Raw genomic sequence first — 15,030 nt, 5'->3', positions numbered from 1 at the left:
AAGATGTGGTATGAGTGCCAAATGAGACAACTCTCAATCCATTTCACAATTTGTAAAAGTAAACCATGATAGGTCAAGGTATATGGCCTTCAACACAGAGCCTTGGCTCATACCAAACAGCAAGCCATAAAGGGCTGGTCAATGACTAGTGAAAAAAAAACGAAACAGGGTAACCAAAACCAACGGTCTAATCTTTATAAAAAAACGAGAAACGAGAAACCATATAAACAAAAAACAAACACTGAACATCAGGTTCCTGACTTAGATCAAGTGCAAACAAATGCACCTTTAAAATAAATTTTCGAAAGCACAGAGGGTGGTGGTCGTCACTTTAAATTCTGATTTTCAACAAGAACTCATTTTACTCAAAATAGATTATTTTTTACAATGTTTTAGATAAATATGCAACGAATTTCCTAATTATTTGCAATTTCATTTAATCAGAATACAGTTCGACCCTTGCAACTATGAATTTCAGACCCACACCCCAAAAAAAATTTGGAAGAACCTACAAATATGATAATTCCTGATAATTTTGGTTTAAGACATGTTAGATTGCACAAAAGATTTTACAGAAGATTAAAAGGGAAAAGTTTGCATACATTATTCAAAATCATTACGGCAATACCTCACATGACCCTTTGGGACTCACCCTAGGTGACCTTTTAGTTGCTGAAACTATTCTTTCATTGTTTGCCTGGAAGGACATAAACGTATTTACACTTTTGGTATTTAGCTGTATCTTGCCTCCAAATGACCTTACATCACCTCCAAATAACCTTTTGACGTCAAGCAACAATCACTTTTTAGTTGTGACGTCATATGTTTTGAATTATGAAGTCAAAGTTTACGGGAACCTGTGTGATGTTATGTAATGGCGGACAAATTTGCATACAAGTGTAAATACGTCTATTATGCTGTCTAGTTAGACTCCAAATGCATGGTTGAGATTAAAAAAAAGTTTTTTGCATAATATAAAATTAATTTTAATGAAATGGTAAATTCAATTTTATTTCTTCATTATCAATTATTTTTAGTTTCCCAAATACAAATGTATACGAATAAACTGAGAATATGCTTAGGGAAAAACACAGGTACAGAATTGCCCTAATCGCACTGATCATCTGAAGCCCATCAACGCTTTAGCTAACGTAATACTCATGGTTAAAAATAAAGATCTTGATAGTCATTGGATGCATATGTAAACAATCCAGTTGCCAAATAATGATCATCAAGGAAAGAAATAGGGTAATGCATTAATTGGCCGAAATCAGTTGAAACACTGTATAGATTATAATCACCTATTAACACATATTATATGAATAATATAAAAGTTAATCATTTGTTAATAAGTGAGTGATATATCATCTCTCGGAACTTATGTGCTATTCATAGGTAAGGGCGATAGATGTATCTTTCACAAGCAACACACATTAAATACACGAAAATCAAGACAAAGCCTTATTTCTTTAGTGTATGCCACTATGTTTTACATATCTCTAAATTAAACTCAACTGTTAGCTTTCGATGCTTCGAAACATCGTCTGTATAAACATGATAAAGGGTATTAGAATATACTACCAACCTGAAGTCAATAGTGCTTATCGCTCTTTCATCAAAACTATCACTTAGACGTCTGTATAGTTCTTTGATAAAAATCTGCTTACGAAATTTGCATACATGTCGGCTCCCAGTATTTTGTAATATTGACCGATTTCACAGAACTGTAACATTAAGTGAAACGCGCAACAAATGCAAAAAGATAAAATTAAGAATGGAAATGGGGGATGTGTCAAAGAGACAACAACCCGACCATAAAGCCGACAACAGCCGAAGGCCACAAAGGGGTCTTCAAGAAGAATCTAGCTAATTATTTTCTTTCAAATGATAAGGAATCCTTAATAAAAACGCAGTTTTTCAATCATAAACTTTAAATGCAGATTAAAAAAAAACACAATTTGTTGTATTAATCATACCCCGCTCTTTCCCAGACTTCGATGTTATCAATTTTCCTACCCTTTATATCGAGTTAACGCACGAGACTGGTCTTGAAAATTGAAGTAAAATACAAAACGTTCACAATGTGCTACGGTTCCTCCTCGATAATATTTGTCCTCGTTTCTGGAAGATTTGCAGTGTGCATGTCCATGGGAATCATGTGTTCCATTTGTTTTAAAATTATAAGAGGTTTGAAAAAGGAAAAGTATAAAAAAAGTTTCACATTTTCACTAAATGATTAAAATAATGTTCTCCCGGGCAATCAAAACTCCCACATTTTTGAAATAACGGAAACAACCGATTCAGCTCCCATGCCTGACCTAAATGTAGATTTATTTTTTTCATTTCAGTAAAAAAATCTATGACACTAGATTGTTCAACTTTTGATTAATATTTTTTTCTCTCATCAAGTTCTATTCTTATTTATATATATTTGTAGTAAAGATTATTCAGCTGATACGACATGCACGAGCTTGCAGTTGTAGAATTGTGATACACTATCAATTTGAAGTTCACTAGGTTAATGGGGCAGTAATTTGTTCAAAAACTGTTTTACCTGAAAGGTTCATTCATAGGTACTAGCACACTCAGAGTCGAATCTTTAGAAGATTATGCATGTACAACTTGCTTCAAAACATTAACAAAAGGTTATCCGAAAAACTAAGGTAATCGCTTTCACGTAAGTCAAGGCATGATATTTTCAGCTCGTCGACAATTGCAAAAACCTCCAAGTGACATTCAGGATACAGAATATCAATTAAAGCTCTGTTTCTTTAATTTGTGGCATTGTCAGATTCAGGTGTAGGGGAGGGGCGACCAATGCCTTTGAATACGGACACATGGTTGACCCCGACCCTTTTTTTGAATGGCTTGATTTGCCTCTGTGTGGTTCCAAATGTACTTGGGGATGTTGTCCCATATATATCTTCTTCTCAAAAGAACACAAAAAGAATGTAAATACCTAAAGAATTAAGAATAAGAAATTAGTGGTTGCAAATGGGAATGCCGTCTTATATGCCACTTCTGCACACGTCCCTTTTCCCAAAGAAATACAGAACATCAAAATTCGAAGGAAATTTTTAAAACAATAATAAAAATTAATTTCCAAATTTTAATGGAATTAAGCACCTTACAGAAAAAAGAGTCATAGATCTTGACCCTCAATAAACAATATAAAAAAGTACTTAAAAACGAAGATGTGGTATGATCGCCAATGTGACAAAACTCCACAAGATACCAAATGACACAGAAATTAACAACGATAGGTCGCAGTATAGATGTGGAATTATCGCCAATGTGGTAACTCTCCACAAGAGACCAAATAACACTGAAATTATCAACTATGGGTCACGGTATGGCCTTCAACAATGAGCAATGTCTTATTCTTTCCATGATACTTGTAAAAAAAAACACATTTTCATTGAAAAACAAAACCCTTAAATCAATACAGATATATTGTTTGCTTTGATATAACTGTTAATCACAATTAGCATCGCTTAAAATAGTAGATATAAATTAATATATTCTTTAAATAGCTTTACCAGTGATAAAAATAGAAAGCATAGTGAAAGATGTTATGAAACATGCTGCAAAGTTATTATTAAATAATGCTAATCAATTTTGATGCAAGATATGCATATTAATTAAAATAATAAATCAACTTACCATAACTACAACTTTTTCTGTTCTTGAACTTTTTCCAGTGAAAAATTATGCTATGTATAAAAAAATCTCGATTTTGGAATGATATGATTTTATCTATGTTAATTTTTCTCTCAATCATCAATTAAAATTGTATATTTCAGCGATAAAACATCATTATTTTATGTAAATCCAATCAATTTCATTTTATACGATTGACATTCGGTTATCTATTTCGGTGCATCACCTTTATTCGTCTCTGATTTAGAGCAGCCGTAAGTTTGATTGAAGGTTCGTCTGCAATTGTATCATGTTTCGAAACTGACATCATCCAATCATAACATTTCCCCTTAATCACTGTTCTCTATTGATGTAACGATTAATGGAACAATTTTCTACTTGTAATTGTTAACGATGTCTTACTCGAAGAAACACCTTTAACATTGTCCTCATGTCATCGCGCGACATTGCATCCGTTTGTGTCAATCACGGAATGGATCAATATCCATTTCCCCCATTCACACCAAACTCGATTAGTTTCGTTCAACTTCTTATTTAAAATTCTTCTTCTTCGGCTAATACTGATACTCTGTTATTGAGATAAATTGTCTAAGAAAAACTATTTTTGCGGTTTTAATGAATGGTTTTCAGGTTAAGCGTTGACAAAGAAATATTATCAATTTTCATATTTATGACTTATATTGACAAGTGTTAAGTTAACAAATGCTAAATTGAAATGACTTTAAACATAGCCTTATACATATAGCATGCAATCAAGACATTACGCGATTGTCGTCTGCTAATATTCCCGCCACTCCACCTATAAGCTTGGTAATCTTGTTTGATCTTCGATTCCGTGCTTAGAAGTCTTTGAGAGCTTTAAAAAATGGAATTACCTTGATTTATTGGTATATCTGCTAATTCAATATTAATGACATTAATGCAAGCTTCTAGATAAAAACAAAATCAAATTATACAGTTAAAAACAAATAAAATTCTAAGAACACGGCATATTTAAAGCCATTACCGACAGGTACAGCAGAACTGAAATTTGCCCTGAATGAGGTTGATTGACTTCTAGTTTATTATATCAAATTTTGACAGCTTGATAACAAGATATAGTGATTGGCGAAGTGCGTTGGGATCTGTTACCGGGTTAATGTGCTTACTTACACTTTTAGGAATTCGAATAGTTCGGGTGGATTTGCATAATAACTTCCAAATCATTTGCTTTTGCACGTTTTTCAGGTATACTCTTTAAATGTGTATCTTTTTGGGTGTATTTTTTTTTTTGGTGCTGCTGTTGTTCTGGTATTTCTTCGCCTATTCCGTTCAAATTTACAACTAAAGTTTGTGTCTGTGAAGCTGATAAAAGGTCGGTGAGAAAAGATGATGAATTGCAGCTACTGGTGCCGGATTTAATAAATTTCAACACTTATTAATGCAACTGTTACAGCCAAAGACAGAAAATGTCTCTTTGTTTGATTGTTGCCTGATTGTTTGACATGTTTGTTGGTTTTTTTTTTTTTTTTTTTTTTATTTTACAGTCATTTTACTTGTCTGCATTATTATTTTAAGAATATCGTGTGTATCCCATTATACTACATCAAGAACATGCACGAAAAGAGAATAAAATATCGCGGTGACTGTGTAATTCTCAACAATACCTGTCACCAATGCATAACTTTTGACAGATGTTACATAAGTACCTGGTAGTGAGTCACAAGTACTCTTATAATATTTATATTTGCAAATGTATAATTACATTCTTCTTTTGATGCTATCTTTTCACTCGAAGGTCAAATGTATTTTTACTTTGTTTTTTCGCAATAAGTTATATGCTCTTAGATCAAAGTTTATACTCTATTGTTATATAATGATAATGATATTGCCAAGAAATTGAAAACGTCGTCTTAATCATTGGTCATTTCAACTCGATTGCTTTTCTCACTTTCTCCGTACCGGCTCAAGCGAGCAAATCAAACTCGTCGAGATGATCAACGATAATCTATAACTATTATGTATAGATGAATCCAAGAAAGAAGAAATTTACTGGTCTGCTTTCTATATGTAACGTACAAAAATTAATATTAAATACTTAAACTAATTTTATCAAATGTCTTTTATAGCATAGTTAGGTGTTTGTGTTTTGTATGCCTTGTCTTGCTGTGTAATAGTATCGTATGTTTGTATTTATATTGTCCTCTTGTACACCTGCATGTATTTGAGGATATGAATAAATCTTGATAGCTTTGAAATCGTGAGAAACCATGGTAAACCAGGTATTGACCATTACAATGTTGAAAGTACATAATTGCTAATGTCGGCTGGTTTCCATTTAATCTATCTTCTTCAATGTGTGGAGTTAATTTACTAAAGTATACCTTTACATTCTATTAACAAATATAATATTGCTGGTGATGTATCCTTAGATTAATTGTTACTCGTGCTATGCAATGCACATGTATTATTGTTGCGTAATAGTTGTAGAGTAGCGCATTTTTTGAGAAAACAAATAGACTAAAATAGCTTGTATAAATAGAATTCGTAAAAACTATGTGTCTCGCTTTCAATTGGTGCTGTCAGTGACAAATATAAAAAAGAAGATGTGGTATGATTGCCAATGAGACAACTATCCACAAAGACCAAAATGACACAAACAGTAAAAACTATAGGTCACCATACGGCCTTCAACAATGAGCAAAGCCCATACCGCTTAGTCAGCTATAAAAGGCCCCGATAAGACAATGTAGAACAATTCAAACGAGAAAACTAACGGCCTTATTTATGTAAAAAAAATGAACGAAAAACAAATATGTAACACATAAACAAACGACAATCACTGAATTACAGGCTCCTGACTTGGGACAGGCACATACATAAATAATGTTGCGGGGTTAAACATGTTAGCGGGATCCCCCCCCCCCTCTAACCTGGGACAGTGATATAAAAGTACAACCGTTTCTTTATTACGGAAAATTAAAATAAAAACAGTTAGATATTGACGGACACGATCGATGGTTAATAAGCAATAACAAATAGATTTTTAATGAATATAATTGAGAGAAAAAAAAATCATTATCTTAAAACAAGTTCCTTACATCTATTTTACTTTATTCTTTACCTTAAATCATTTTGTTCATCATATATATGCTCCCGATTTGTTTTAGCATATATACTAGTAAATATCTCTTTATTTTTCCGTTCGTCTGTCCGTCCTAAGCAAAGAAGAGGGGCGAAAGATATCAGAGGGACAGTCAAATTCATAGATCGAAAATAAACTGACTACGCCATTGCTAAAAATATAAAAAGACAAACATAAACAATAGATCACAAGACACAACATAGAAAATAAAGACTAAGCAAAACGAACCCTACAAAAAATGGGTGTGATATCAGGTGCTGTGGAAGGGTAAGCAGATCCTGCTCCACATGTGCTCATGTTATGACAAACCTGGTAAATAGTCTAATTCGGTAGTTCACATTCGTGGTGAAAAGGGAAGTGGGCTGAAGATACGACATAATGAATATATCCAATATCATCTGTGAAACGGTTATTTCATAACGGTCAAAAGTTTACGAAGGGGATGATTTAAAACTCTTGGTTTAATGGCTTCCTTGTGAGCAGCAACCCTCTATCAAAGAAATCATGATAGAAAATGCAAGCCCAGGAATATTGCATCAATTGGGAGATATATACTACATAGAAATGGAAAGTTCAACATTGGGAAACTGAAGCTATATACCGTATTACGCCACAAGCACACTATGTAACGAATTTTTCTTACCGACTATCATAACGTGTGAATTTTAGACTAGTGACCTATCAAAATGAGCAAGTCTTCAATACTGTTAGCATTAAGTAAAGAAACTACTTCCATTGATCCTTCAAAAACAGATGCCAACAATAACAACTTGTTAGTTTTAAATGTGTTTAATGATTTATTTCAATCTTAATTATCAATTTCTTCGTCTGTTGAAACCTGCAAGATTTTGTCTCAGTACCGTTTTGTTTTTATGCAACACCACTTCTAACAAATCATATTCCTAGAAATGTATAGGAGGTAACTATACATGGTAAAAATATAAATACGTGTTCGTCAATTTAGTCTTTTTGTTCATTGTTGTAGGCCGTACGTTGGCCTGTAGTTATTAACTTCAAATTCATCTGGTCTCTGGTGTAGAATTTTCTCATTTGTCCATCTTCTTGTGTTGTTTTTTTCTTTTCCCTCTTTTATTCTCTTTTAGTTTGCTGTGACATGACATTAAAAGTTTCCAGTAGGTTTTTCCTAATCAATAATTATAATATTTAAAACTCGAATTGTTTTAATTGATGAAAAATTTACCAAGCCTTACTATTTTTTCTAGCTTATTCTATTATCATACTTAAATGACTAATAAACTTTCCCGTCAATTATTCTTATTTATTCCCACAAGTGTTCTGACGTAAAAATACATTTATTAAACGTAATTTTCTTCGAAATATTATATAATAATTTCTAAATACAACAGGAATCCTGGGATTTTAATTTCTAATTATCAACTAATTTATTTTGTATTTTACTTCCTTGTAATTAACCTCTTTTTTCGTTTTTTTTTTTTTTTTTTTTTGCTATTCCAAATTTAATTTGTCTCCAGCAGCTGACACCATGATAAAACATTCTTATTATTGAAATGGCTGGCAATTACGGTTATTACCATTTCTTTTTACTCATATAGACATGATTGGTCATATTTTCGCAAAACTATTTATACTCTTATAATTACATTAGATGCATGTTTCGTTATACATTATTCTGATTGGCTACACTGCAATCTCGCGTTATTCCTTAGTCAACTTCATAACACAATAAAATGTATCATTCATGATGAGACGAGGTCCAACAATAAAGTGCACATGTACATAAATTAAATAAAAACTTCATAAAAGTTCCTAGCTAGAAAATGTAATTATAAGTTTTGAATGCTTCTTTTTGTAACTTCATAGGGTTGCAAAAGTGTTGACCGTGCGCACATTTTTAGAATGAAGCGCTACAATTTCTCTGTACCATTGTACTTTGGTATATGAGAATAAAGATATAATATATATATACAAAATGTACTTCGTTCAACACTTTTACACCCCAATGAAGTTACAAAAAGAAGCATTCAATTCTTAAATAACCCTTTATTATTTAAGCTTTGACTATCTCTGACTTCCGTTTAAAAATCATTTTCACCTTTTCTGTATTTTTTCCGTACCAACCAACAAGTGTCAATGCCCGCGTTTGGTTTTTTAATTATGTAGGATATTGGAAGCCATTAAGAGACTAATTATTGCCAGCATATAACAACGAATATGCAATCACATTACACATTATTACACCGTATTAACTATACAGGTTGTCTTATGGCAGAATTAATGAGAGAGCTTAAAATCTAAAAGGAACACATCTGTTAAATAAAAGCTCCAGCAAATTGATTTTTCCTTTCGAGAAAGATAAATTGAGAAAAAAATGGTTATTCAGACAAAGATTAAAACTACAGGGTATAAGTTTTCTAACGCTGAAATCAATGTATTCCTCTCTAGTGAACAGAAAAGCAGGAATCAATATCATTTGTACGTTAATAAAAAATCCATGATTGACCTGGTTTTTTTACTATTAATTTTCAATTTACGCGTCAACATTTTACTTGTTAACACAGTCAGCCAGCCTGACTTGTATATTCGCACTAATTGTCTACAGTTCCTTAACGTTTTGTCGTAATATCCAACGAAGCAGAAAAAACTTCTATTAATCCACTGTGGTTGATCAATATGTTTACAGCTTGGAACTGATGAACACCAAGATTCAACTCATTCGTTTCCAAATCCGAATACATAATAACAAAAACATCTATTTTTTCAGCGGTTACTTTATTAAATTTTGATGATTGACTGTATGGTTCTTGACTTCGAAACACTTCATACATGAAAGCGGTTGGTTGAAGTAAAAAATGTATTTAATACAGTCAACTCTGAGGTAGATCAGATTTATTAATAGATTGAAGTTAACGTTTCTTTATCAAGTGCTTTCAATAAAGAACGGACGTGTCACACTCTGTGACTGTATTTCTACAAACTGAACAGCTAATGAACATTACTGGTTATACTCTTGCAGAAAACCTAATAAACTCACAAGGAGACGCATTTCTTAATTTCAAATTATTGTCAAGGTTTGAACTAAAGCAAAAGGTCAATAAACAATAATGTCATGCCGGTACCGTTTTCTATATCTATATGTATTTTTTCTCTAGAAATACTTGCCTTTTAGTTGTTGTACATCCTTATAACTTTCAAATATTCGGGTTTGTCCGTTCCTGGTGATGGTGAATCTAGAAATGCGCTTCATGCAGTTTTCTTTTTTTATTTCTTTGATAATGTATTTTGATCGTCTTGATCGTACATGCATTGGACAGAAAATACAATAACAGATATCGGGACCATGCATAAATTCGGTTATATTATCAAAACACCGAATTGATGTCGCTGCTGGGGAATTGTTATTCCTAGAGGGTTCCAGCCATATTTGATTTTTTTTTATAGGATTTCAAAAACCCAAAGAAGTCAGGTGAGCGATGCAGGCTCTTGAGAGCCTCCAGCCGAGTTTGGAAGTGATTTAGAACGGTTAATTTGTTTGTGATTTTCAGGCCATAAATAGTGAAACTTTATTTGAACTATACATGGAATTTTTACGTTCTGAAACATATATCTGTTTTCATAGATCTATATGGTCTTTTATACGGATTTTTTCACGGGAGATGCTCCCGAAATCTATCGAAATTTTTAACGTTTTCTCGGCTTATATAATGCAAGTCTTCAAATGTTTGATGGGTAAAGAACTATTTCTTACGATTATCTATGAACACCGAAAAAAGAAAAAAAATGGAAAAGTATGTAGGACCGTGACTGAACTCTATATTGTCTACGTAAGACAGGAACTTGCTCGTGGATATTTTCATCTTCATTTCAAATGAATACATGCATATAGAGAAAGATGGGAGGAAACTGCCATTATTTTGTTAGTAAAAGCTTGAATTTAAATCGCTTTTTATGATTAAAAGTGAAAAACAAGAATGTGTCCATAATACACGGTTGCCCCAATCGCACTATCATTTTCTGTGTTCAGTTGACCGTGAAATAGGGTGTCAGAACTCTAGTTTGGCATTGAAATTAGAAAGATCATATCATAAGGAACATGTATGCTAAGTTTCAAGTTGATTAGACTGTAACTTCATCAAAAACTACCTCGATCAAAATCTTTAACATGAAGCGGGACAGACAAAAGAACAAACGGACGAACAGAAGACGCACAGACCAGAAAACATAATGCCCATAAATGGGGCATAAAAATGAAGGATAAATAAGAAATGATGTTAAATAAGATACATTTTTATCTCAGTGGAACATTTAGTAGTGATCAGATGTTTCCAGGTCCAAATTAGTCTGATCTTTAGTATATTAAAATTAAATTTTGAAATTCGGATCGTTAGTGTAAGTAGACAAACTGTTTCAAGTTTTCCGAAATGAAACCACAACAACAGGAACTTTTGAGAATGAATGGTTCTGTACCTGTATAATTTTGGTAATTCGGAATAGATGTAATAAAAATACTATGATAAAAGATTAGAGTATTTTAGATGGATATCAATCAAGCTCTACAACTGCAAGAGAGATAACTCTGTCGTGTATACTTATATGTTTGAATGCAGTTTATATTGGTTTTCAAGAAAATCAACTGTTAACATGAAAAGTTATGCACGTTATTATATAGCCAGATTGAAAAATTACATTTGCTGATTTGTGATGGCGTATTCTACTGCTGGATTTCTAATAAAGTAACGATAGATTATACTCTTTTCAAACCATAATATAGTTTGAAGAAAGTAGTTTAGTGGGAGCTTTGTAAATATTTAACATAAAAAAGCACTATGGAAGTATTTTGGTACAGGATGTCTTAACCATACCAGAGCACATGGGATGGGTCAACCCGGATTTATGTGGGGTATAAATTTGTCAGTCTAGTTTTCCAAGCAGTGATTTATAAAATGCTGTTCTTCTTTTGTTTTTGGCAACATCATGGTGTTGTCGCCTTTTTATTATCTTCTGTCTTAATTTTTATTTTGTAGATATGGAATAGTTTTTTTAAAAGAGGTTCCAATAAAACACAAAAACATCAGAATGTTCATAATGCTAGTACAATGTTGGGTTTTTTCGACAGAATTTACAAAGTTAAGTAATATAAAGACCTAGACATTTGTTAACCTACTCTAGAAAAGATACAAGATAGAATACTGGCATACCATACTCTATAGAAACATCGAAACATATTTTAAAATTATACCGGTACGTTAAGGGCATACGATACAGTTTCGATCCTGTATTTACAAGTTCATGAAAATTTGCATATAGGCTATTTTTTACCTGACTAAATCAAATATGTATTAAAAAAAATACCTTCATGTGCTACTTTTTGAGTAAAATGAGGTCGAAATTTTGTATATTTGCTCAAAATTCAGATTTGTGGCCGTAATTTCTTTTTCGAAAGAAAGACATAACTTCTTTGTTATAAAAGATAAACACAAATTGTTTTTTGTTAAATAATCAGTAATTTATGTATTTCATAAGTATCCTAAAAAAATATGCAATTTTATATTCAGAAATAACTTATATTTATCAAATGTTCATGAATTGAGGAAAAAACGTCATTTTTTACTGCATGTTTATCAAAATTAAAAAAAATCCTCTATTTACAGTTTTATAAAATTTGGGTCACATAATCTCCCTGCAAAATGAAACAAAATGCCGTTTTGAAAAATAGGGGTCTATGAACTCGTTTTCAAATTAAATCAGTTTGAATGATAAAAATCAGTCGAAAAATGCATCTTTTCCCGATATGTCACAGTTTGACGTCGCGAAAATAACATATTACGTTAGCAACGTCATTACCTTCTCTGTAACTGTATCGTATGCCCTTAATGTGTCATTTGTTACACCATAGTCTCAGGTAGGGAAATGTTTGAGCACTCACACAGATCCGCCATATTAATTATGTGTGTGTCTGTTAAAGCCAGAAGGCTGTAATGCAATGATTGTCGTTGTTTCGCAATCTGCAAACAATTCTTTGTGTATTGATTTCTAGCCAAATCCCTTTCACGTATTGGCATCCCGGTGCACTTTTTAACTCACAATACAATTAAATTTAAGCTGATTCATTGTTAAAAGCCGTGTCATGGCCCGTTGTTGTTTTGTTGATATTTGTCTCTTGGATAATTCTACCACATAGTTATACTGAAAATTTGATGAAGTAAAACATATTTTTGTCGAAAATGCATTAAAAGGTAAGGACGTTTTACAAGTTACCCTATGCAAATAGTTGAGACAAATTCTCTAAATTACATTCAGATCTTGCAAGCCGTCTGTCACTTGGTAAGTTCCAAAATTTTGAGAGAAAAAAAATGTTTCATTTGTATGCCCCCGCAACTGGCAGTTAGGATAGCAGACTATTTAACCCCTATCCGTCCGTCCGTCCCAGTATTGGTATATGGTTATTTCACATAACTCCTCCTACAGTTTGAATCCTAGAAAGTTTTAACTTTGCTGTCTGCTTGTTCATTTATTGAAGGTGTCAGGGTTTTGATTTTTTTAAATATTTGCTCTTTTTGGAGATAGTTGCGAACTTAGTAGTTTTTTGGAGTATTTACTTGCATAAGAGAAGCTTTTCCAGATAACTCCTCCTACAGTTTGAATGCTATAAAAGTTTAACTTTGCTGGCTGTTTGTACATATATTGAAGGTGTGCATGTAGTCAGGGTTTAAATTTTTATTAATATTTGCTCTTTTGTGAGATAGTTGAAAGTCATTTTTTGGGTATAAGTGGTTAAATGTTAGTTTTTTTAAAATAACACTTTGCATCTGACGGGACATCAACTATGTCTCCCAAACACAATAACATCTCAAAGAAACGGTCCTACAGTTATCATACAGTTACTTCAGACTGGAGTGCGGGGGCATAACTTTGTCTAGTTTCTATTGTGAACGCTGCTGGAATGCTGATACGCAGAAATGTAAATCTCTGTTGTGAACTTTACATTTCTGCGTAGCAGCATGCCAGCAGCGCATGCATATGGAGTATATATTGTCTGATTATGACGACAGTCCAGAATTTTTGTTTCTTTTTTAAAGAGTGTTTTACTGCTAACAATTAAGCTATTTTAACCAAAATTCCAGATAATCATGTTAAAGTTATCCTGTCGAATGTTTTACGTACACAATTAACATTTACTGTTACTTTCATGATGTATTGAGTTATGTGTATATAACATGCTGTCCATCAAAGGCCCTTGATTGGAATAATAAATATTCTTATTCTATTATTTTTATATATTTCGACTTGTTGTAGCCACAATCCCGAATCGTATAATTAATGAAGCAAGAGTTTTAACCCTTCGGAGCACCTAGTTTACCTCCAGTGTTTTGCGTGCTTGTTGATGAATCTTTTGTTTTCTATGTAGTATTGTGTGTATTTTGTGGACTGCTGTTGGTCTTTTTTGTCACTTTTCTTTTTGGCTGTGGTACTGTCAGTTTAATTTTCTACTTATTTGTTGTTTATTTTTGTCTCCTTGGCATATTCTCCCTCTTTTTATTTTGTTTTTTTGTTAATACTTGAATCGCATTACATCTTTTGAATTCAAAGATGCAATCCCTTAGTTGCTGTTTTTTCATTATTTTTAACATGGCACTGCCTGTTTTCTTCACTCATTTTTTTGTCCTCTTGATAATATGCATCTTCTTTCGGTTAAGTACATGAAACTTATATTTCATCTATTAAATTCAAATCTCCAATCCCGTAATCTACCTCTTAAGAACCAATTTCGAAATAAACCACCAGCCAACAGGATGTTACACCCGATATTTCACCCCTTAGACTTGTCTAGTTCTAGAGCAGAATGTGGTCGATGTATGCAGAACAAACTCTAGTAGACGTCTTGGAAAACAATATATGAAAGTCGTTAAGAAACCAGTGAAATATTTTCTGGGACAGCTTTTTCTTCAAATTCAGTACATGTTTGTTTAAATTTTGTTTCGCTTGCATTCAACCAAGGTCTGTTTGGTGTATTCGCATCTATTATTCAGTGGCTCTATTTAAGCTATGTTAATAATAAATGATATACTGGTAGTGTCCGGTGCGATATAGTCCTTTGGTGCTTCTACGGTGTAAAGCAATCACCAGCCAATCAATCCAAAATTAATGACATATTTACCATTTGATGTTGAATTGCTGTGTCATTGACATATACCCCACATGTTTCCTTTTTCTTTTTTGTTTTAATCAGAATCGTTGACAGAGATAGTGTATGAGATGCACCATGC

General features: G+C 32.6%; 1 protein-coding gene across 2 annotated transcripts in view; it reads right to left on the bottom strand.

Annotated features, from left to right (window-relative positions):
* The window catches only part of LOC134725148 (calmodulin-A-like), a 42,655-nt gene extending 38,707 nt beyond the window's left edge, over positions 1-3,948 (bottom strand). Inside the window, exon 1 of one of the 2 annotated variants that reach the window (XM_063588722.1) lies at positions 3,664-3,948. In XM_063588722.1, coding sequence (XP_063444792.1) covers positions 3,664-3,666 — 3 coding nt within the window. In that variant the 5' untranslated portion in view covers positions 3,667-3,948. The remainder of the gene's footprint in view (positions 1-3,663) is intronic. The other variant, XM_063588724.1, reaches the window with a different exon arrangement.
* Between the last annotated feature and the right edge of the window lie 11,082 nt (positions 3,949-15,030).

This window comes from Mytilus trossulus, chromosome 7 (genome assembly GCF_036588685.1).
Source record: "Mytilus trossulus isolate FHL-02 chromosome 7, PNRI_Mtr1.1.1.hap1, whole genome shotgun sequence".
Taxonomy (NCBI): domain Eukaryota; kingdom Metazoa; phylum Mollusca; class Bivalvia; order Mytilida; family Mytilidae; genus Mytilus; species Mytilus trossulus.
Note: the sequence above shows the minus strand (reverse complement) of the source record. Positions and strands in the feature narration are given on the sequence as shown.